The sequence below is a fragment of the Lepidochelys kempii genome, chromosome 11, assembly GCF_965140285.1.
Source record: "Lepidochelys kempii isolate rLepKem1 chromosome 11, rLepKem1.hap1, whole genome shotgun sequence".
NCBI lineage: Eukaryota > Metazoa > Chordata > Testudines > Cheloniidae > Lepidochelys > Lepidochelys kempii.
The window spans coordinates 37,312,715-37,337,712 of record NC_136390.1 but is presented as its reverse complement, the minus strand read 5'-3'; the positions used below and the strand labels follow the sequence as shown (position 1 = coordinate 37,337,712).

The 24,998-nt window shown below is 42.1% G+C and overlaps 1 protein-coding gene across 1 annotated transcript in view; it reads right to left on the bottom strand.

Annotated features, from left to right (window-relative positions):
- XIRP2 (xin actin binding repeat containing 2) overlaps positions 1-20,987 on the bottom strand; it is a 159,127-nt gene extending 138,140 nt beyond the window's left edge. Inside the window, exon 1 of the mRNA XM_073305732.2 lies at positions 20,410-20,987. Within this exon, the coding sequence (XP_073161833.2) occupies positions 20,410-20,562 (153 nt within the window). The 5' untranslated portion in view covers positions 20,563-20,987. The remainder of the gene's footprint in view (positions 1-20,409) is intronic.
- Positions 20,988-24,998: the final 4,011 nt, after the last annotated feature.

Genomic DNA, 24,998 nt, shown 5'->3' with positions numbered 1-24,998 from the left:
CCTCACTTTGGTTCCTATGGTTCTCTTCAGCACACAGCCGGTTTACTCAGGCTGTACGCTAGAAGAAGGAGTTTGGCCTCAGTGCTCTAGAAATTCATTACATAGCAATATATGAAAATAAGTAACAACTGCTACTAAAAGGGATGACTTAAAGCTGGTCACAAGACACCCTGGGGTTGCTCTGACCGCTAGAGCCAAAAATCTGGAGAAATATAGGAAAAACTCTTAAGTAAAGGGCATTGTGGGGAGAACAGGATGGACTCAGTGTTAACCAGATCCTCACAGAGAAATAAGATATATAGTTTTGTATATGCAAGAATGTATATCTATTATCATGCAAACACCTATTATCAAAAAAGTTTAATGTTGACATTATTAAAACTAGCACTAAGACCCTAAGAGCTACAGTTAATCTGGTGGGGACTTACAGGTATTATCTGCCCAGAGATCCCCAAAGCAGCATAACAGCAAGACAAAATGAAAGACACTGCCAAATATTTGCTTTAAAGCTCAACGCCTGGTATTTTCTTAGCCCTGATTTATAAAAAGGCATGAGAGAATTTCATTGCTTAAGCCAATGAAACAGTTTCAACATGGGATAAGTCTGATACAGCACAGCTAGAAGCTAGAGAACAGGAGTCCACAGAAACAGACTGCAAGAAAAGTCATCCAAGAATGACAAGAGAAAGAGTGGAAGGACTCAGAATGTGCACACAGGAGTGACTGGAAAAGATTGGGTAGCAGAAATGCAACAGGAAAATCCCTCTCTCTCTCTGCTTCAGCTCTCTGAAGGTATCCTGTTTCAATAAATAAGACCTAACTAGGAGGGTATTTCCAAAATGAGAGAGATTCTAAACCTCTAGAGAGAATATTTAGGCGGGAAATGAGGTCATGGGAATATAGGGAGTAAAACTACTATGTTATTTAAAAAAATAGAAATGTAACTAGAATGGGGTTAGTTAAACTTGGAACAGGCAACAGAAGGCAACATTCATGACCTCCAGGTTTGATTATTGCAACTCATTATATCTGGGAATAAAGCCAAACAGACTCAGAGAGCTCCAACAGGAAGCAAAATGCACCAGTCCACTTGTTCAATAATACAGTCCCCTGCAAACTGACTCAGGTGGTGCTCCACTCTCTCCGCTGCCTCCCTCCCCTTTTGAACAGAGGTCCCAGTTCATGGTCTGTCCAGAAATACAAAACTCTCAATGGGATTGGTCCTAGCTGCCTGAGAGATTCCCTGTGTCTTAGAGACTGTAATCTCCCAAGGCAGCTACGTTCAGTGAGGAGTTCAGGAGACAGAACCTCTAGAAGAGCTGCACATACACTAGGGAACGTACTCTTGCAGGAGTTAAGGATGACCAAGGCCCTTACAGCATTTAGAATTTCATTCCCACACCTCTCTTTGATCTAGCTTTACCATACTAGCTCTGTTCATAGTTTGCACATGCATAGGAAGGGCTTGGGGACAGGAAGGGCAAAAATATGCCACCTTTCAGGTTACTCCTGTAGAAGGGAGAAGAGTTTTGTTTGTTGGTGTTCTTTTATTAATTTGGAGGGTGCTCAGATGCTACAAATACAAAGGCTACATACATAGATAAACAAATAAACTCCTATCTGAAGATTCATTTTAAATGTGATCTAATTGTGGTGTTAAATGGCCCAATCCTGCAGTACATACCCAGTCCTGGGCTGTCTTAGGCAACGCTTGTCTTGGTGTCAATGGGAGTGGAACCGTTGCCTGAGAAATGGTTAGGTACAGACTAGTGATGTGACAGGTGGCAGAGGCCCAACTCTGTCCTGGTGAGCAAATCAGGCTCATACCGGTGCTATAGGTACAGCCCATAAAAGCAGGTCCTCCAGAAAAAAAAGGGGGGAGAGACTGCCTTGAGGAGGACTGTTCTCTGAGTTAGGTTCTGAGTCTCAGTAAGAAACCCCAAACTGAGAATATTATTACGTTACATTTTTGTATTTCCTTTTTGTTTCTCTGTGATCAACAGAAACTCTTTTTTCTGGGAAAGTGGCTTGCTCTGTTGTGTTTTTTGGTATTTTATGTCCTATTTTATTACAAATTAATACTGGCTACTTTAAGCATTTAACAGGTTTGTCCTTCTCAGTTAATATTTTACATGAGCTTGTGGTGTTTTAGCCAAAGTTGGAGCTTTTTAGACAAGGTTAAAGAACTTTGACAAGTCTAAATGGTTTACATGGACATTAATGTACTTTATGGATGAATAATCCTATTTGCTAAAAAGATTACAAAAGGTTACTATTACCAACTATTGTGCATGTGGTCTGCTTGTTTATTTCTGGGAGTTCACACTCTCAATGTAGAGGTTAAAAGATTTTAATTATAGAGGCTGATGTGAACTGAAGCAGCTTTTTGCAGAAATATGCTAGAGCGGATGATATTAATGGCATATAGCATAATACTGTGTTTTTATTTTGTCATTGTAATAAGATGTCAATTGAATAAAAATACACAATAAACATCTGCTGTTTAAATATGTGAGTGGAATTTTGGGGGTATAATTCTTAAAACTAACATGCATTCAACCTGCTTTTATTACAAGAACAATGCAAATGCTCCTGTGAAGGGCCTGTTCCATAGGATTGCTGAATCAAGTCCTGTGTAATTTGTCTACTTTGGTTATAATCACTGGTCCACCAATATAGCTGCTCTGGTATTGTACTGATGCAAATCCCTACTGTAGACCCATTTCATCAAAGTACAAAGTGACTTGCATCACTGCCACTTACCCAAATTTGAAACCAGAGCAAGCAGCACCAGGAAAAGCCACTTTTTATAGTGCCACTACAGTAAGAATACAAGTCATAAGCCCAAAGCCTGGTTAGCTAACTTTTTCAGTGACTAAATTAACTATGTTTATTCTGTGTTGTTTCTCTTTAATTTATAAAGTATCCAAATACACTTTAACCTTACATAATATAACTAGAATTGGATGTGATAACCACAGACTTCCCACCCTTGAATGCCTGGGAAAAAAGGAAACTGAACTCTGACCTCAGTTCAGCTTAAGTCACAAGTACAGGTAGTAGCTAAGGACAAAAGATGTTGGAATCCCCTCTCTAAATAGTGCTGTCAGGAAGCTGGGCCCATTTGAAATGAGTCCCTCTGGGTGTGAGGAGTTTTCAATTTTATGCAGCATATGTTTTTTAACTACCAAAATACTAACTGTACATTTCAATGGCTGGATGACACTTTGCAGGCAATTTTCAAATTAAAAGATTGCCATCTGTTACATTTGGTGCTGCTATCATTGCCATTTGATGGACAACTGGGTAGACTGCCCAGTTTTAAATAATGCAGTGTTGTTAACCATATTGGTCCCAGGATATTAGAGAGACAAAGTGAGTGAGGTAATATTTTCTATTGGACCAGCTTCTGTTGATGAGAGAGACACAATTCTGTGTAAACTCGAAAGTGTGCCTCTCTCACCAACAGAAGTTGGTCCAATAAAAGATATTACCTCACCCACCTTGTCTCAGTTTTGAATCCTTTTAATAATATATTAGATTAATATTTTGCATAGACTCCAGGTTACATGTAAAGCCAGAAAACGTCATGGATCAAACTCAGCTTATGTACTTTTTTTTAGCTTTTTCCATGTATTCTTGCTTTTCCCAAAGGTAGAATTTGTAACTTGCTCTGGTTTTTTTGGTTGGTGTGCTTTATTTCGGTTTGGTTTGGGTTTTTTTGGGTTTGCAAAAAGTCTAGCCACTTTCACTAGAAAAGATCTTCCCCAACAAAATGGAAATCCCCTGAGACACAAGGATTTTTTGATGACACACTGTCAATATCAGGTACATTATGAGTCCACCGTTGGTTAAGATCTTTGTTGAAAGAGCAGGGCATCCCTCTGAGAGGTAGATTTTAGATCCTTGCTTTACGTGTTGACAGTAATGCTTGCAGCACAGGTATCTCTCTGCCTCTCACAATCTTGCTTTGAGTGGTATTACTTAGAAAGTTGTTTTGAGACAGCTTTTGTGTCATTTAGAGTCTATAGACTTTCTGGAGTCTTTGTGGTCTGGCTTTTGGCATACGTATGGCTCAGAGATTATGCTAGTTTTGTGGGTAGATGAGCTCATTCTGACAATGGACACAATTTAAATGTGCATGCTGACCTTTTTCTGCTCTAGCAGAAGCCTTTGATACTGTTGGTTGTAAGTTTTGTTTTGTTTTGTTGACTCACTTGCTGACATGTCTTGTTCTTTCCTAACTGAAATCCAAGAAGGGGTGTTGGACAGTTGCTCATATATCCCAGTGATGATCTTATGGAGGATTCCATTCTGCTCCCCTTTCTGTTCAATGTGCAGATGAGGGCGCCAGCTCTTTCAGAACCCTGGGGAAGTAAATTCCAGTGTGTCAAGGCTACAACATAAGCCTATTTTCTAAGACATTTGCCTGGGTGGGATAATTGTGGATAGAATATTTCAGCTAAATGCTGGAAGAGTCCTCTTTGAAATGGAAGTAAATGGCAGGTCCACATGGACAATTAGACTGTGGTAGGCTAGTGTGGGAGATTCACACCCCAGCTTGCCACAAACTAAACATTTGTATAGACAAGTCCTAAGCAGTGTGATGGGTGGTAAAGCAACTTAATACTTCTTTTTTTTCTGAAAAGTTTTTTTTCTTATTTTTTATAACAATTTCATTTTGGCTTTTTGCATTAAATGACTTTTTTTTTCATTATTTAGTGCTTCAGATAGATACCAAGGCTATAATTTAAACAAAATCTACAGAAATGAAAGTGGTTTTAAAAAGGTGGGAGCATAAACTAATGGTCTTATTTGACACTTTTTATGAAAGAGCAATCTTTCATGGGAGCTCTGCCTATATTTTCCATTATTTTTGATATCCACTGATCCCATGGCACATGTTAAGAAACATAAAAGAGACAAATCCTCCAAAGCAACAAAAGAGAGTTTGGGGGCTCAATCTTACTCTCATTGAGGTCACAGTTTTTTTGATGTCTACTTCCGTGACTCAATGGTGGAAATCCCAGCTTGCATGTAAAGAAAAACAAGAAAATAATGACTGAAAAGAAGGGGGGCTATTCTGTGGGATCTATGGCTCTGGAATGGCATACTCCAAACTTTGTGTTACAGATTAATGGAGAGACATGCAGAACAGGCAGTGGATGTGCCCTAGCTATCATACAGTCCCTGAGGATCTGTGTGAAGAACAGGGGCGTTTCCTGCATATCTTGTCATCTGCAAAACTGCTATTTCCCACCCTGACTTTGGCCATTTTCCAATTCTTGTGCACTCTTTGCCTTCTAATATTCTGTGCAAGCTGCAGAAAGCAAGTGATGACTACTGGGGAAAAGTGGCAGTCTCCTTGCAGTTATTAAATGAGTTTCATTGGTTTAGCAAAGGGCTGCGTAGGGAATATGCTCTCCACCTCACGTTGTCCAGTCAAAGAGATTCCTTTAGCTATCAAGCAGGGCTTACATGGCGTTAGGGAGGGGCTGCTGGAAAACAAACAGCAGGGGATGGGGAGGGGTTGTGTAGCGGAGCATCCTACATAGTTGTGTTTTCCCTCTACCATGCCTTCCCAGCTCTGTTTTCACAACTTTGCAATGCTTTTACTCCCATCTGTACCATATTACAGAGGATGAGATACTCAATTCTGAGAACATCTAGCACAGAGGCATACACCCACAGTGTGAAATCATAACACTTAGGGCCAGATTCTACAGGCTCCAAGTGAAGTCAGTGCATTAGCAGGCAGCTGAGCACAGAATTTGGCATTAGAACTAACAAAATTCACTATATATTTTAATTGATGCAGCAGAGAAGACCAACTTTCCCTCTCTCTCTCTCTCTCACACACACCCTCCCAATAAAGGCATGAGACCTGAGTTCTATTCCCATCCTTGAAAATGACTTGCAGCATGACCTTGGTAATCATGCTCTGAGTAAAGCGCTTTGAAATCTATGTAAGAGGAACGCTGTATAAAGTGCTGAGAATTATTTTTTCTCACTTTAAAAGAAGCTCTCCATTCCAAATAGATTTTAAAAGAAACAAGAAACTGTTTACTCCTGCAAGAACTGTAGAGCTTGCAATACTGGGTTTTACTGCCTTACAGCAAAACAAACCTTTTTCCTGTTCCTACTAAAAGTGACTAACTGCTAGGGCTACTACTGATAACCAAAAAAACTTCCACCTTAAAATAACTTGAGAATATGAGTTAAACATAGTCTGTGGGATATTTTATGTGTTCTTTAAAGTGCTAAATAACCCCATTAAGTTTTACATCTTATTTTACTGATACTTGCTACTTAATGTATTAAGTATCTAGTGCAAACGAAAGAGCTTTATTCAGGTGGATTTTCACTTTAGTATGCACATAAAAAGGCTTTTTAGCATTTTTGACTATAAGGAACTGGTATATGAATTATGTGGGGATCAGCATACATTATTTTGAACTCTAGTTTCTGGGCTAGAAAATTGTGTCTTTAAGTCACTCTGGGTGCTGCATATTAGACATGTCATCTCAATTAAGATATCAAATTGGAATCTCTTCTGTCCGCCTCAAGGGAACACTGAGGTATAAACTAAAGTTCCCATGTCACTTTTTAAAAAATGTCCTGCTAGTAAACAGCACATTATAGCACACTTACATTTAACTATCAGAAAGGGAGGAGCCAGGTCAAAGCTGATCCCAAATCCAAAATGCTACCAAATTGTGAGGGCTCTCAAGTTTGAGGCTGCTCCTGGTATTTTTGAATCCAACCCTGATTCAATCTTTTGGGGAAGGTGAGCCTTTCCCCCTTCAGGTTGCTCTTCCCTCTGGGATAGATGGCAACAACAGCCAGTGCCAGTAGATCCCCTGACCCACTGCACAAACCGTTCCTCAGAACAGCTACCCCTTTCTGTCCCATCTCTTCCATTGGCAGTTCGTTAGCACCACCTTCATTCTTCCCCTAGGCTCTAGGAATAGAAGATTGGCTGATTGGGGGGGAGGGGACAAGTGCATGGATGCATTGGTAGGTGAAACAAAGTGACCACATATCCTGGTTTTGCGTATGATGGTACAATGTCCCAGGAACTCCTTTCAGAATGCCTGAAATGTCCTGGTTTTTATTTCATCAATCGAAATTTGAGGGAGGAGGGATTAAAATACAAAATGTTGATTCAAGACATGTGGCTACACCAAGTAAATTTGCTCTGTGTTTATCAAGAACAAACAGTGCAGTGGAAAGAGTGTTCAGTGTGGTGAATGGTGTTTGGAGTAAAGAGAAAAGTTGGATGAGCTGTAAACGCTGTCAAAGCTGTTCTTTTGCGTAAACTTGATGTTAGCCCTTGTTCAGCATTTCCCAATAAACTCATTCAGAACACTAAATACTGGAAAAAAATCCTCCACCCTGAGAAATATGCACATGTCACTGTTGAGTCAGTAACTGGCAGTAATGAGACAAGCATACGTTTGCTCGGAAAAAATGGTATGAATATTACATGACTCTAAAAAATGCTGCCACAAAATTCTCCAAGTTCTTGGCTTTGAAAATATGATGGGGGAGAGGGGGTCAACTGAGGGGTCTCTTGTGGTAGCCAATACATAACAGATGTGTGCAGGCAGTAGAGACAGACTATACTGAAGAAAACAGAAGCAATGAGGGGAAAAGAGAGGGAGGAGTACTTTAGAAAAGAGAAAAAGTGAGAAATTGGGGGTGACGAAAGGGAGAGAAGAGGAAAAGGGGAAAAACTCATAGGGATGGGTAAGGTGAGAAAGAAGAAAGCAAAGACCGACACAGGGATTCTTGTGAATGAACTTGGGACAAGGAATTGAGAACACAACACAAGCAAAAAAGGGGGAGATAGGAGGAGGAAAAATTGGACTGAATGGAAATGCACTGGAAAAGATGGAGGGGAGAAAGAGAAGTCTAGGGAGTGAAAGGAAAAAAAGGAAAGAGAAGAAATGAAACCAAAGGTGTAAAAGTCGGTTATGTTTTTTATTTGTAAAAATTCTTAATATTTTAAAATGTACAATAAATGTGCACGCAGATTGGATTGTATATGCAATATCTTCATTAAATTCAACCATAATTCCCTGAATTTAAAATATACTTGAGCACAATATATAAATAAAGAATGCTGGTAAACTGAGAAGACCTTAGATCAAATGTTCTTGTCCCTGGCAATCTTGCCACATGCTCCTACATGCATGAAGTCATGGTAATGCTGGCAGCTAGCTAAATGCATGCTCCTATACAAATCATAACTATGCTGAAAGCTAGTTATTTCATACTACTAAATAGCTTATCATCTTGTTAAAGTTGGCATTTCTTCATCTCCTATTCCTAAAGGCAGAGCAAAAATATTCGAAGAGGAAAATGAGGTGTATTTTTAACTTGATAATGTCAGAAATAGCAGTAATGATGTGGAATGAGTAAAACACTCCATATTCCTATAAGTCTTGAATTTGCAACCAAAACCAAAAGGAAGTTTTTATTATGTCACTGGAAAGGCAGAACATAATGAATGAGTCTTTCTCAAAACATGGCTGCCCAAACCCATCTCTAGAAATCATCATCTCAGTATCCTCTACCTCTCTTTTTGGAAAGCATTTTTATATGAATGGTAAAGTGAAAGTCCATCTGAATAAAGCTCTCTCATTGCTATTAAATAGTTTGTATTAAGTAGTAGATACTAATAAAAGAAGGCAGTTGGGAAACTAACTCATAGTCTCTTGCCATTAAAAATGGATAACGATGTCCATGTGAGAGTGATCATAAAATGCAGGTGCTGTTTGCCTACCTTGTGTCTGGATTACCAAGATGTAATTTTGTTACTTTACTGGATCATATAGTAACTTACTCTGTTGGAGAACTGGGTTTGGCGAATGATTTTGGCGCTTTACTTTCCAGTTAGGTGCTTTACATTGGGAAGGCACAGAGGCAAGTGGCCTGATTTCCAGAAATGGGGCCAACACATGGAATAGGAGGAAGAAATCAGAGTAAGATGCTCCCAGATGTGAACAGCTATGCTCTATCTATGACTATTTTTCTGCTACCACCTGCCCACTGCCACATAAGTGTAGAGCACAACTATTAGGGCTTACTCCTCTGTGTCTATCCCACCACTTGTACAGCATAACCACCCTGGCTCTGCTGCCAGGGGGATCACCTTGGACACAAAGGTGGGGTCTGGGTTTGTTACTAGGTGCAGACAGGTCATTATTTCTGTGAATCATGTAGTTTCATGTAAAACAACATTCTAAACCAAAATGGAGAAATCTATAAATTTAGGAATAAATAAAACACACACTCACTGCAAAACAACCACTAGACAAAAACAGCTTAGGCCATCCAAACACAGAGAAAAATGTTCATTTTCACTATCCACAACAATCCAGACAGAAATTTCCATTATAATATAAGAGAATCCTGCTCTGTCTTTATTGCCTTTATATACACCACAAATAAGAACCTTAAAATTGTTAAAGGAAAACCTTTGGTGGGTGTGGACCCTAAGAGCATCCCAAGCGCCAGACGGCAAGGGGCTCATTGAAGTTTCAGCAGCCCTGACCAGTTCAGTGAATCCCAATTCACTTATGTTATAATCTGTATCTAATAGGTGTTTTGTAAAGTATGGCAAGGTGTACAAACTCCACCGTGGAGCTGAAGGGGTTAAGGAGCAATTCTGGGCTCAAGCGACCCCGCCCAACCACATCTGCAGAGCATGAGGTAGAGCAGGAGTGACTGTTCCAGGAGAGAGTTGGACATTTTAGGGCAGATGGTTTGGGGACATTCAGGACTGGAAGAGTGTTGGGGGTCACTTGACTAGTAGTAACCATGGCTGATGCAGACCCCTGTGTATGTGATATAACAAACAGGCTGCTGGAGTCAGAGTTGCTGAATCAGGGTGCTCAACACACAGACACTCAGTGCATGACACTATGTTGGCTGGGAGCATCCAGAAAGGGAGCTAGAGCAGCAGAGCATTTTAAGGTAGTCAGGTCACAGGACAAGCAGTGATACAACCTCTCACTTGTCTGGACTGCACCCCCAAAATGTGACAGTAGGATTGTGACAGCTGCATTTTAGTTCGTTAGTAGCATTTCTGTGACTGCTTCATTCTTGGTATTATGAGGCAGAACAAGAGACAGTTGCTGTTTCCCCAATACCTGGATCTAGAGTCATAGCTCCAGTTAATTCAATTTACATCAGTTGAGACTCTGGCCCTTGGTCCTTTCTGACTCCTCACAAGAATGGAGCAGACATGTAGCGTGAGTACTGTGCTGCATTCAGTTACAAAAATGGATAACCTGAATTTGTATGCCGTGGTTGTGCTTTAAATCTAATAATCTTCCATTGATCCACTAAATACTTAATTAAGAAACAGACATTATTTGATCTTCATTTAATTTGAACCATAGTGTAACCTAGCAACAATACTGACCATACTATTATAGAGAAGTTTCTAAATTAACATGTAAAAAAAATCTAAATTCTTTTAATCAAAATAAATCTTTCAATATGTAAACTGAGCTTTACTGTTTTTGTTTGGTTACCTTTAGCTTGGAAATAGATCTGCTTTTTAAAAACCAGTGCAATACCAGGAATAATTTTCGTATTTTTACACTGGAATTATTCATTTCTGATGTAAGCGTATCTATTGTTAAAAAATTCATTTATTTCAAAATGGTTGCATGAGTTGGGACTCTAAAAGTGTTCCTCTGAAATCCATGCAGCATCGGTAATTAGTCTCTCAGGCTGCTCAACTGAGAAATCCAGGTGGGATACAAGGTTATTGAAAATGGCTTGCAGTAAGTAGTCTTTAATCGTATAGTTCTCATTTCCTTTAGACCTCTTGGGTGCCTCTGGGAAAACTTTTAAAAGCATTCTATCTGGAAGCCATTCTCCTTAGATACCATATTTTCTATAGCAGTTTCCCCTCATTCTTTATGATTAATAGTATCTTTTGGGTGTCTTTTTTTCTTGTGTTTATCTGATCTGCTTATTCCTCACTTGAAGACAACAGTCTTAAAAATATCAAAAAACTTATTGTGATGTCACAAACAGAATTAAGACTTCAGGTGGAAAGTAACAGGGGCTGATAAACAAAGAATGCAGTCTTGTACAAATTTTACTGCTGGGGGAATTCTGTGCCAAAAAATTGAAAATTCTGTGCACAATATTTTAAAATTCTGCAAAATTCTACATCTTTTATTTGTCAAAGTAACATAATATAATCACACTGGTTTCAATTATTTTGGTAATTTATTTAAACTAAATACAATAGATGAAGAATGGGAGTGGGGAGCATTGGAAGAAATCTCCTAACCCCCTTGCCTAAAAGTAATGTAGTTAGGTTTGACCCTTTATTTCTAGTTATTAGTCAACAAATATATGCAGCCATATGCTTAATGTTGCATCATAGGTAAGGCTACGTTTTAGTCACGGGTATTTTCAATAAAAGTCATAGACAGGTCATGGGCAGTAAACAAAAATTCACAGCCCATGACCTGTCCATGACTTTTACTATATACCCCTAACTAAAACTTGGGAGATGGCCGGGGTGGAGGGGTTCCCGGGGTGCTGAAGGGTGGACGGGGGGGCACCGCAGGTGCTCGGGGATGGGGTGGGGCTGGGGCAGACTCCGGCTCCTAGGAAGCAGCGACCTACAGCTCCTAGCTCTAGGTGCTGCCTCCACTCCGCCCCAAGCCCTGGTTCGACCATCCACAACAGGCTGCTGTAGAATTCACGGAGGTGACGGAATGTCACAGAATCCGTGACTTCAGTGACCTCCGTGATAAACATGGAGCCTTAATCATAGGCAACTGAAAAGTAAGTGAAGGCTGGGGAATCAAATTCACAATTTATATTAGCTACTGACCATCTCCAGAAAGGTCAGAAGCAAACAGTTCATGGAGCACATTTTGATAGGAAATTTTCAGTTCAAAAATTTAGATCAGTTCTAATCACTAAAGGACCACAAGAATTTATAAGGCCATAGTGTCCTTTACACCAGTCTGGCAATCTAAAGGAGCCATAAAACTTTTACATCTGTTTTATACTCCTGGGGGAATTCACAAAAACAATGGGAACAATTCACTAAGCAGGCAGGCTGCTACATTCTGCTCCACCTGAGAGGACAGAGCCTGCCCCATGCTTATCTCCTCAGAAACACCACGAAGCTCTTCCCCTCCACACCAAGCATGCCGCAATAGAAAGTGAGAGGGACAGAGTGTCTCTCTCTTTCTCTCACACATTCACACTACCCATTTCTCTCCCCCACCATCCCCCCGGCAATGATTTATGTCTCTACAGGCTTTTCTGGGTGCCCGAACCGATCTGCCTGTGCTGCCAGGGAAGGGCGCATGACTGCTCATGCAACTTCCCTTTGTTTCCCCGTCAGAAGTCATTTTTCTGCAGGGAACCAAACAAATCTGCGGGGGACATGAATTCTGTGCATGTGCAGTGATGCAGAATTCCCCCAGGAGTAAAATTTCCTCAGTAATAAAGGATGAAGGAAGTTAGAGAATTGTATAAATTACATATGTCAGCAGAAATGCTTTTGAAAATGTTGTCCATGGGGTGTAGATAGTCTATTAATTTATAGAGTCATTGTCAACCCCCTGAAGGTGTCTTTTGTTACCTGTGTCAAATACAAAAAGAAGTCTCCAAAAGTAATTTGAGAGTAGTTTATTGCTACCTGTTTAAATCCTGCCTGCCTGCTAGTTGTTGTAAATATTCAGGAAAAAAAAAGAACATCCACAATATAGTGATCACTTCTGAAGAGCAGTTTCTGGTTAACATACATAAATTGGGGGAATTACAGTGAATTCGCTTTTTGGACTGACACATGAATAACATGAACTATAAAAACCTGAAAATATTTTAAATGGAATGTCAGACAGCCTTAATTATACAGCTAGTTGTATGAGATGTTATGTTTTCTTCTTATTGCCTTTGCCAGTACGAAAGTGCTCACACATACCTAGGTTTGGTGCAGAGTAGGCATTTGATTAAATTACACTCAAACTTGCATTTTTGAACTGTTTTCTACCTCCTCAAAAATATGCATGATGCATGGCCACACTTCACAGCAATTTATCTCATGACATACCCTAAATGACTTACATTGACATAAAACAAGTTAGCACACTATTAAGTGTCATAAATCATTGATATTCAGTAACTTCCAGAGAGAAGAAACATTAATGGAGCTTGAATGACTTTCAGGTGTCTGAAACCCAGTGAGTTCTATCCATTAAACATAAAGAAAGGACTACGTAGGAGAATCCTTTTTGGTTTAAGAAGAAAAATGTATTAGCCATTTACATATTTTAAAGGTATTACATTAGGACAAACAAATATCAATAGGGCCATAATAACAAAGTTAAGACTAGATGTTCATAAAGGTTCCTTCTGCCCTTAAAATCCATGAATCACTACTGCACAAATATTTAGGCATATATCTTCCCTTTGATGCAAGTACCTAACTATGATGGGTGTTCATTGAAAGGTGATAGATCCACTCTTTTTTTTTTTTTCTTATTTAGGATGTGACACTTCAGATCTGTGCACAAATGGAGCGACAGCATTTGATATTTTCTGAAGAAACTCGCATCTCCATAAAGCGTTCTAAATAAATCCTGACTTCTTTCTCAATATGTTCACCCCTAGTCCATGAATGGACATGGGGAGGAAATGTGCTTGCAAAGAAAGTTTGATTTGCCCCAGCCTGCCTTGTTATGTCAGTGAAAACCAGTGCATGGACTGACAACAGCTTTCTCAGCTGAAAGAAAGTCAGCATTGCTTTATATCTTTGTCTGGTGGCTGGCATGTCATTTCAAATTCTTGTACATCAATTTGACATGTTAAATGAGATGGGACTGCAGTTGCCTTTCAAAGTTTTAAAGAGTGTGTAAATATTTTTGCTTGGGAATTCTGCCATCAGTCCATAATGTCTTGCCCAACAAAAATAAAGCACTAGACAGACAGAAACTCTTGCAAACTAGATTATATAACAGAGTTGTCAGGCTGGCAAATGGTACCACTTATTCACCACTCAAATTAGAAGTCTGCTTGGGCCTAATTTTAAAGCCCGATCTGGACACAAACCCAACCTGGGCATAGGCGACCCAAGAATGTCAAGACCTTTTCAGACATGATGCTTCCCCCTAAAACTCTGTGAGTGACACTGCCGCCATCTCATCCTTGGGGCTCAACCTAGTCGAGACTTCCGACGCTCTGTGCCTGAGGGATTGGTGCAGTGGTGTCTGTGTGCCCTGCTCCTGCCAGCCACAAGCACCTCTCTTCACTGTGTGTGCTGCAGAACGAAAGGTTCTGTAACTCGTTGGCACGCTCCCTATGCAACACACACTGCACAGCAAGGTAGATGCAACTAGCACAAGTGGGGCACACAGCCACACCCACTCCAACCACATGGGCAGGAGGAGGAGGTACAACTACTTGACCTGAGCCCAAGAGAGTCAGATTGTTTTCTGATTCAACCAAAGCAGCCATTTGTAGTTTGGGTCCCACTGAGTTCAGGTCAGGTTGCAAGGCTCTAATTTAAAAATTATCCTAACCCAAATAACTCCAACAGAAAAAATTAAAGTATATGAAATATAGCTTGAAGATATTGGTCAAAATTTTCTGCCTCAGTGCACCATCTAAGCACTTCCCAAGTCAATTAGGTCTGATTGGTGAGGTCCCTAGTAGACTTCATGAGTCTTCTGTTCGTCTCCCTTCTCTGGTAGATGACTATATTCTTAGGCCCTATGTGTATGTGGGTCTTTTTTCTCTTTTGCCCTTCCAATATTATTTTGTCTATGGTAGGAAAGTTTTGTCAAAGAGGGAGAGTTTTTTGCAGTATTACCAGAAAGTGGTCAGACTCCAAATTAGTCTGATGTCCTCTGGAAGTATGTTTCAAAGACTAACCCACCTGACCAAAAACAATTTGTCTCCAGCTCTTACGTGCTTCACCCTGACTTTTGATGGCTGGCTGTATTGTCCTAGAGGAGCATAGCGTCTTGCTGGCTCATGAATGGAAATGTGGTTGCTGATGTCACTGGGTGCTGACCCAGTGATGGCCTTGAAAAGTATGATGCCCAAAGTTAGGAACCTAGATCCAGATTTAGGTACCTAATTTGATGTGGCCTGATTTTCAGAGGTTCTAATTACTTGCCACTCCTATTGAAATCAGTAAGAGTTGCTGGTGGTCATTACTTTGAAAAACAGACTAATCTGGTCTACATGCCAAAATATTGATCTAGGTACCTAACTTCAAGCAATCATGTTTGAAAATTTGTCCATTACTTATATTTAATGTGCCTAAAATTCCCTCTTTTACCAGATCAGTTCCTTCCCTCTTCCTTAACATTGTGACTGCTGCGTTTTGTAACTCTTTACCTGCAACAATGCCTCAACTTTCATTTTTTATTATTTTAGAAAATCAAGAGTATCAAATACTCACCCCAGCTTTTTGAAGATACTATGAATAAACCACTGTCACTATGCAAGTTGTTTGAGCCAACACTTTTCACTTTCCTGGATATTTTTGCTGGTCTTCTTTACACGTAGATTTCACAATGCTTTTATATTTCCTTTAAGTGACTGAGTTTAGTTGACCATTCAAACAGTATAAAATCTGTGCATGGATTTGTTCTTACTGGCATTGGTGTCTCCTATCCCCTTTTTTCATAAGCCTGTTGTTTGTGTAAAAGGAAATAAATGAACTTTGTACAGTAAACTCATATCTGCTGGTTTAAGGACCCTAACTAGAAACAGATTTGTGTAAGAGCCAAATCCTACAGCCATTAATCAGGGTCAGATGCTTCCCTTTCACACACAAAAGTGTACATAAGGAAAACACATGCCTTCTAAGATGCACAGCGCATCAAGAACTACTAATTTATGATATCTTCCAGTCATGAAAGGCTTGACATCAGCTAGGCTCTCTGGTATCAGCCCGTGATCAGGGAAACAAACAGGGAAGACCAAGAAAAAAGAAAAGGAGTACTTGTGGCACCTTAGAGACTAACAGATTTATTTGAGCATAAGCTTTCATGAGCTACAGCTCACTTCATCGGATGCATGTAGTGGAAAATACAGTGGGGAGATTTTATATACACAGAGAACTTGAAACAATGGGTGTTACCATACAGATTGTAACAAGAGTGATCAGGTAAGATGAGCTATTATTAGCAGGAGAGCGGGGTGGGGGGAAGAGGGGGAAACCTTTTGTAGTGATAACCAAGGTGAGCCATGAGGAACAGTGGTGGGGGGGAGGGGAAATAAACATGAGGAAATAGTTTTACTTTGTGTAATGACACATCCACTTCCAGTCTTTATTCAAGCCTAAGTTAATTGTATCCAGTTTGCAAATTAATTCCAATTCAGCAGTCTCTCGTTGGAGTCTGATTTTGAAGGTTTTTTTGTTGAAGAATTGCCACTTTTAGGTCTGTAATCAAGTGACCAAAGACAGTGAAGTGTTCTCCGAATGGATTTTGAATGTTATCATTCTTGATGTCTGATTTGTGTCCATTTATTCTTTTACGTAGAGACTGTCCAGTTTGGCCAATGTACATGGCAGAGGGGCATTGCTGGCAAATGATGGCATATATCACTTTGGTAGATGTGAATGTGAACGAGGCTCTGATAGTGTGACTGATGTGATTATGCCCTGTGATGGTGTCCCCTGAATAGATATGTGGACACATTTGGCAACGGGATTTATTGCAAGGATAGGTTCCTGGGTTAGTGGTTTTGTTGTGTGGTGTGTAGCTCCTGGTGAGTATTTGCTTCATGCTGGGGGGCTGTATGTAAGCAAGGACTGGCCTGTCTCCCAAGATCTGTGAGAGTGATGGGTCGTCCTTCAGGATAGGTTGTAGATCCTTGATGATGCGCTGGAGAGGTTTTAGTTGGGGGCTGAAGGTGATGGCTAGTGGCATTCTGTTATTTTCTTTGTTGGACCTGTCCTGTAGAAGGTAACTTCTGGGTACTCTTCTGGCTCTGTCAATCTGTTTCTTCACTTCAGCAGGTGGGTACTGTAGTTGTAAGAATGCTTGTTAGAGATCTTGTAGGTGTTTGTCTCTGTCTGAGGGGTTGGGGCAAATGTGGTTGTATCGTAGAGCTTGGCTATAGACAATGGATCATGTGGTGTGGTCTGGATGAAAGCTGGAGGCATGTAGGTAGGAACAGCGGTCAGTAGGTTTCTGGTATAGGGTGGTGTTTATGTGAACATCGCTTATTAGCACCGTAGTGTCCAGGAAGTGGATCTCTTGTGTGGACTGGTCCAGGCTGAGGTTGATGGTGGGATGGAAATTGTTGAAATCATGGTGGAATTCCTCAAGGGCTTCTTTTCCACGCGTCCAGATGATGAAGATGTCATCAATGTAGCACAAGTAGAGTAGGGGCATTAGGGGACGAGAGCTGAGGAAGCGTTGTTCTAAGTCAGCCATAAAAATGTTGGCATGCTGTGGGGCCATGCGCGTACCCATAGCAGTGCCGCTGATTTGAAGGTATACATTGTCCTTGAATGTGAAATAGTTATGGGTGAAGACAAAGACTGGGAGTGGATGTTTCATTACACAAAGTAACACTATTTCCCCATGTTTATTTCCCCCCCCACTCCCACTGTTCCTCACACGATCTTGTCAACCGCTGGAAATGGCCCACCTTGATTATCACTACAAAAGGTTTCCCCCCCTTCCCGCCTCCTCTCCCCTCTCTCCTGCTGGTAATAGCTCACCTTACCTGATCACTCTTGTTACAGTCTGTATGGTATCACCCATTGTTTCATGTTCTCTGTGTATATAAATCTCCCCACTGTATTTTCCACTGCTTGCATCCAATGAAGTGAGCTGTAGCTCACAAAAGCTTATGCTCAAATAAATTTGTTAGTCTCTAAGGTGCCACAAGTACTCCTTTTCTTTTTGCGGATACAGACTAACACGGCTGTTACTCTGAAACCAGGGAAGACCAAGCAAATCTCAAACCAAACAAATACTCTTCCCAACCCTGCATACCTCTGCACCTTCCAGCCCATCCTCTTTCCTCAGCAATAGGAGGACAATTTATAGCATATATTCCCACTGGCATACCAGCCCTGTACCACCCATCTCTCCATGGTCTCTGAAAACCATAAGGTAGTTATTGCTGTTTGGCACAGCAGTGTAAGAAAAAGAACATGCTAGCGGCAGAAACTGTTACTGGTTCCCTCCACCAAGTGAAGCAGAGTATCACACTCTTGCAGTAGAAGGAATGGGGAACATATATTAGCCATCATTCTCCTCCTTGATTGTCCAACAGTGGGATAAGGGCCTTTCTGATCCTTTCCATTCTGTGATAATTGAAGGAAGCATATGCTTTCACAGACAAAACTTCCACTGACTTCAGCAATAACAAAAGTATTCCCTTTTCTGATAAATTATTAAATACAATTAAACATAACTATTTGGAAAATCTAGTTTTTATCTCTAATTACAGAAGATGGCTTATAATATGTGCTCTACATTATGTTGACTGTATAGATTTACTCTTCCTTTGGGTGAAACTCACCACAGAAGAGAGACATAAGATTTTCTGCACTAGTCTAGGCACAGTCTGGTAAAAAAGGTGTCACTGGAGTACAATCAGGGGTGGATCTCAGACCAGTCATCACGCAGCTTTAGTAGACCTAACACCCCAGGGCCTGCAGCATATACTTCACCTAATATCCATATAGGCTGAGGCAGTAGTTATGGGGTGGATTTTAGTCCCCAGCCCCAAACATCTGCACACTTAATCTCCACAAAGCCTGGTTGTTCAGACTTGATGTCTAAGTAGCATACACACATCAAGAAGGCAACTAACCAGGATGGGCAGGAATGGTGTCCCTAGCCTCTGTTTGCCAGAAACTGGGAATGAGCAACAGGGAATGGATCACTTGATGATTACCTGTTCATTCCCTCTGGGGCACCTGGCATTGGCCATTGTCGGAAGACAGAATACTGGGCTAGGTGGACCTTTGGTCTGACCCAGTGTGGCCGTTCTTATGTTCTTCACTAAACATATTTGTTTTTCTTTTTTTTTTTTTTAATTTTAAAACTGATATATGAAAGCTCTGTGAGAAGGAAACTATAATACATTTTTGCCATATGCTGGACGATTTGCATTAATAGTTCTGTTAAGTGATCTTTATTTCATGTCTGTAGTGATGGTAACCACCAACATATGGTACATACTTTCTCCAACTCTCCAAATACAGACCCAGCCTTCTCTCCCCACCACCCTTAAGTCTTTCTTTTAATTTAACTGTGTTAAAACACATTCTCTCTGTCACAGAGTGACTTTGTTTGTTTTCTGTTCTGGTTGGAAAAGCTGAAAATCTTTTTCTGATTCCAGATTCCTAATTTGTCCAGAACCTTGGGAAAGTCACTTCACTTCTCTGTTAAATGGGACTAATGATACTGACCTTTGTAAAGCACTTTGAGATCTACAAATGAGAGCGAAGTATTACTAAAAGAATTCATTGGCTGTCCAGGTGGGAAGTAAAGATCTCATGGAACTACTTGAAAAAAACCCTCTCAAACAGCCCATATTCTTTCTTTCAGTAAAAGTCATTAAAGAGCAAGGTAGCGTGTGAACTATTGTTGAATGCACAGTGCCTACCTCATTTGCTACACAGTCCCTGTACTGCCTATCTAACTTATTATTGTAAAGCACCAAGGGACACCTAGAGTAGCAAAGGAGCTAATTAAGACAAATTCTATTCTATAAATAAAATTGCCAAGTTAACAATGTAACTGAGCATCCTTAGTAACTTTTCCCAATAACTTTTCATACCTATACTGTAGATGCTAGCATTAAAATTGCTTCACACAATGAATTCACATAATACATCAGAGATCCTAACTGTACCCTATCGATGCTTTAGTGTACTCATTGATCTTACCTTAATTTAATAAAATGCTTCATGTTTTATCACCTCATTTCTCCCCCTCCCCCTTTCCCTTGCTGAGTTTTTGGCCACTGCTCCATCCCCCTCTGACACACAGACAATACTAATGTTCAGGTTTGGACTCAACATGGCAGAATCAATTAGAGTTCGAGCTCTTCCTCCATCCCTGTGCTGTGCATAGAGGCAAGGCAGAGGTCTGAGACCTTAGGTACCTTCAGCCACAAGGGGGAAAGGTCACATGCAAGATGGAAGAAGAACGGCCACTGTGAAGTCCTTTACTCTAGTCCCCCGGGGCCCAGGTCAGTGCCCTTGGGTCTTGGTGGCTTCTCCTTCCATTACTTGGACTATGGGCCGATCAAGCAGCTGGGAAGAAGCAGGCTTGGACTAGTGTGTGCAGCCCTCGCTTGAGTTCAGCGGCAGGCCCTGGCCTGGCTCAGGGGGGAGAGGGGATGCGCGCGTGTCTGGCACCGGCCGGTGGCTCTTACCTGCCTGACTCCCGCTGCCGCGCCGCTGGGGGCCTCAAACCTGCTCCTCAGCTCCTCCCAGGGGATGGGGAAGCGCTCTAGCCTGCGGCGGCCGTCCCGGGGCTCCTCCTTGGCCACTTCAGCCCCCACGCTGGCCTGCGGCGCTTTCTCCATGGCGCTGCCGCTGCCGCCGCCGCCGCCGCCGCGGCTCTTATCCGGCGGCCGGCTCTGAACTCGCCCCTCTTGGCCGCCAGCTGCAGCTGCTCGGGTCTCCTCCTCCCGCAGGGCGGCGGCCGCTGCTGGCGCGGGGCAAGCTCTCCTCCCCTCCGGGGTCTGCGAGCGCCTGCGGCGGCGGCCTCCCGCGGAGCCCCCCCGGGGACCGGCCCTCAGCGCATCGCCCGACTCCCACTGCTGCTTGAGGCGCTCCAGGGAGCCCTTCTGGATCGGGAACTTCGCCAGCTCCAGGGCGCCCTGCAAAAGCACCACGCGGCGGGGTCAAAACACTTGGCACCAACGCGTGAAGGACACACGCGCCGGCCCCAGGTCCGCGCCTAGCCCGCGAGCCTAGCGTGTGGTGGGACCCCACAGGCGCGGCCAGACGTGGTCCAGCCCAGGCTGCTCTGCGCCCCGAAGGTCAGGTCAGCCGAGAACGCCCTGGGAACTCTCCTTTGGAGGAGGGTAGGCGTTGGAAGTGAAGCGTCAGACGGTCAATGACATAAGCAACTTCCCAAGGGAAAGAAAGGTCCCAGCCTGCAGGAAACAGGCGCAGGAAGAGCCTATTGCCCCTCATTTCCTTCGATGCAGCACAGAGCCACTGAAGAACTGTTATGTGGAAACTCCTTATTGTTAAATGCTGGGAAAAGCATCACTAATAAGCTCAACTCTAAAAACAAATATTGCTCAGGTTTATGATCTGGAGCACTTCCAAGATTTCCTGGTCTAGAACAAAGCCCTATCATAAACACATCACTTGAAAATAAGTAACATTATTTTTCACTGTGGTGCAACCACTCTGAATGGAGTCCCATCTGCAAACAAGTCTTTCAGTCAGACCCACATTCACAAAGGTATTGAGGGTCCTCACTTCCATTGACCAAAGCCACCTGTGCTTTCATAAATACCCTAGAATGATGCAGAGATATCAGCCACTAAATATTAGAAAGCAGTTATTTACACATTGGATTTGGATAACTATCCAGGACTGTTTAAGATACAGTAAATTAAAATCCCAAATGTATATAGCTGAACTTGCTAGAAGAGTACAAAAGTGCCTGGAGATGACTAGACACCAGTGGTGGGATTTTTGCAACCAAACAGATCTTGTGCCTTAAAAGTCTCCCTCTCCTGTGGAGGATTTCCTACCCAACACTGTGAATTCCACTGAATAACAGGCAGTTTCTTAAAAAAAAAAAAAAAAAAAGGGCATTACTTTCCCACAGAACAGAAGGAATTGTCCAGCTCCGATGGATTTGGGAAAAGAAGAACCATTTTTGTTCATGCGAGGCCTGACTAGTCAGTAGCTGGAATTTAGCTTGAACAAAAGAAATACAAAGCCTTTGTACACAACTTCATTAAAAATTTAGCACTAGAGACTTGCTAAAAGAAATGCAGACCTCAATATTTTAATGAGTAAGAGGGCTATTCTGGGCTGGATTCCTATTTCTGCACGATCCAGGCTGAAAAACTGCAATACTAAATTCATCTAGAGCCGTGTCTCTCCTTGGCAGACACCACTGGCAAGATTTGGATAGAGCCCTACTACACACTTTAAAAGAGGCCCTTCTCCTCTTTGGTACCTCTGCCCCTATAGCCATAGTTGAGTGCAAGGTGCATTAATTTGGACCCATAAAGTTGAAGATGTCTCTTTTATATTTCAGTAGTTTTGTAATGGGGTAGGAGGGATGTAAAAGGTGTCTTATTAACTGTCACAACTGATGATGGTGATCTCATCAGGATGGTTAATAAGAGACTCGACTCAAGGCCACTGTCCATGTTAATATAGGATGCATCTTTAGTCAAGAGAACTTTTACTTTTCACTGTACATACAGTTAGAACTGCCAGAGACACAGACCACTATGAACTTTCAATTTGCCAGTTACTGTATCTGTGGCTGGGAGGGTGTTACTTGAACAGAGAAAGGTAGTTGAAAAATATGTACAACTTCATGCCTGCTCTGCAGATTAAAAGGAGAAATTAAAAAGATTATACCTATTTGTTCCATTTGTCTAATAATTTCCTGTTGAACTCATTGCTGTTGGAATATCTGAAGTTCTATAAGTTTACATAGGGGGTGGGCAAGCAATGTGTAATTAAATATATCTCAGATAGTGACACTGTTACTACAAACTTAGCTCAAAGACCCTATGAGAAATGGACATGAGTCACTAAACACTATCTTTCTAAATTAGTACAACCAATGAATGATCAACAAAGATACATTTTACTAAATATATCAATGAATGCATGTTCAGCCAAAGTACTGAAGTCACTATGTACTATAAATAAATAAAAAGAAAGTTATATCTTTTCTTTTTAAAGAGTAAAGATCAAGTAAAGATGAAACAGGAACTGGCCTATATTTTAGATGATTGAGTTAAGAGCAGCAAGTGACAACTGACAGTATAAAATGGCTGAGTCTAAGCCCTGGTCTACACTACAAGTTTAGGTCGAATTTAGCAGTGTTAGATCGATTTAACCCTGCACCCGTGCACACAACGAAGCCATTTTTTTGTCGACTTATAGGGCTCTTAAAATCAATTTCTGTACTCCTTCCCGAGGAGGGGATTAGTGCTGAAATCGACACCGCCAGGTCAAATTTGGGGTAGTGTGGATGCAATTTGACAGTATTGGCCTCTGGGAGCTATCCCAGAGTGCTCCATTGTGACCGCTCTGGACAGCACTTTCAACTCAGATGCACTAGCCAGGAACACAGGAAAAGCCCCAGGAACTTTTGAATTTCATTTCCTGTTTGGCTAGTGTGGCGAGCTCATCAGCACAGGTGACCATGCAGTTCCAAAATCGCAAAAGAGCTCCAGCATGGACTGAATGGGAGGTACTGGATCTGATCGCTGTATGGGGAGATGAATCTGTGCTATGAGAACTCCGTTCCAAAAGACAAAATGCCAATATATTTGCCAAAATCTCCAAGGGCATGATGGACAGAGGCTACAACAGGGACCCACAGCAGTGCCGCGTGAAAATTAAGGAGGTCAGGCAAGCCTACCAAAAAACCAAAGAGGCAAACGGCTGCTCCAGGTCAGAGCCCCAGACATGCCGCTTCTGTGATGAGCTGTATGCAATTCTAGGGAGCGCCCCTACTACTACCCCATCCCTGTCCATAGACACCTGCAAGGGGGGAGTCTCATGCAACAGGCATGAGGATTTTGGGGATGAGGAAGATGAGGAGGATAGCGCACAGCAGGTAAGCGGAGAAACCATTCTTCCTGACAGCCAGGAACTGTTTATCACCCTGAACCCCATACCCTCCCAACCCTCCCAAGGCAGGCTCCCGGACCATGAAGCCGGAGAAGGCACTTCTGGTGAGTGTACCTTTGTAAATATAATATATGGTTTAAAAGCAAGCATGTTTAATGATTAATTTGCCCTGAAGGCTTGGGATGCATTTGCAGCAGGTACAGCCCCTCCTTTTAAATGGCCAACCCAACAGGTGCTTGGTATGGGAAAGGAGGGCGCTGTTGTTTGAAACCATTCCCACATTGTTATGAAGGTTGAAGAAGCCGAAAGACTGTGGCTTATCATGGCTACCTGCAAGCCGAATTCTGTAGACTGGCCCTGCATGTGTGACCTCTCATACCAAACTGGCAGGCCCTCAATATAAGAGGCAAAATGCAACCTTGTACTGAAAGCACGTGTGCTATGTAATGTTAATGGCTTGGTTCACTGTGAAAGAGTCTACCCATTGTTCTCTAAAATGTGTCTTTTTAAAGACTAATCTCCCTTTTTTCCCTCCGGCAGCTGCAAATGTTTCAACGTTCCCCCTATCATCTCTGTCCCAGAGGCTAACGCAGAAAAGAAGTCGAAAAAAACGCACTCGCAATTAAGTGTTCTCTGAGCTCATGCAATCCTCCTGCACTGAAAGAGCTCAGCAGAATGCGTGGAGGCAAACAATGTCAGAGTCCAGGAAAGCAGAAAATGAACGCGAGGACAGGAGGGATGAGCAAGATGAGAGGCGGCAGCAACACAATGTGGGGAGGCAGGATGCAATGCTGACGCTACTGGGGGGATCAAACTGATATGCTCCAGCGTCTGGTGGAGATGCAGGAAAGGCAGCAGGAGCAGAGACTGCCACTGCAGCCCCTGTGTAACTGCCCGCTCTCGTCCGCAAGTTCCATAGCCTCCTCACCCAGATGCCCAAGAACGCGGGCACCTCCGGGCACCCAACCACTCCACCCCGGAAGACTGCCCAAGGAACAGAAGGCTGACATTCAGTAAGTTTTGAAGTGCACTGTGGCCTTGTCCTTCCCTCCTCCCCTCATCCACCACCCCACCCGGTGCTTCCCTCCTCCTCCACCCCTCCCGGGCTACCTTGGCAGTTATCCCCCTATTTGTGTGATGAATTAATAAAGAATGCATGATTTTGAAACAACAA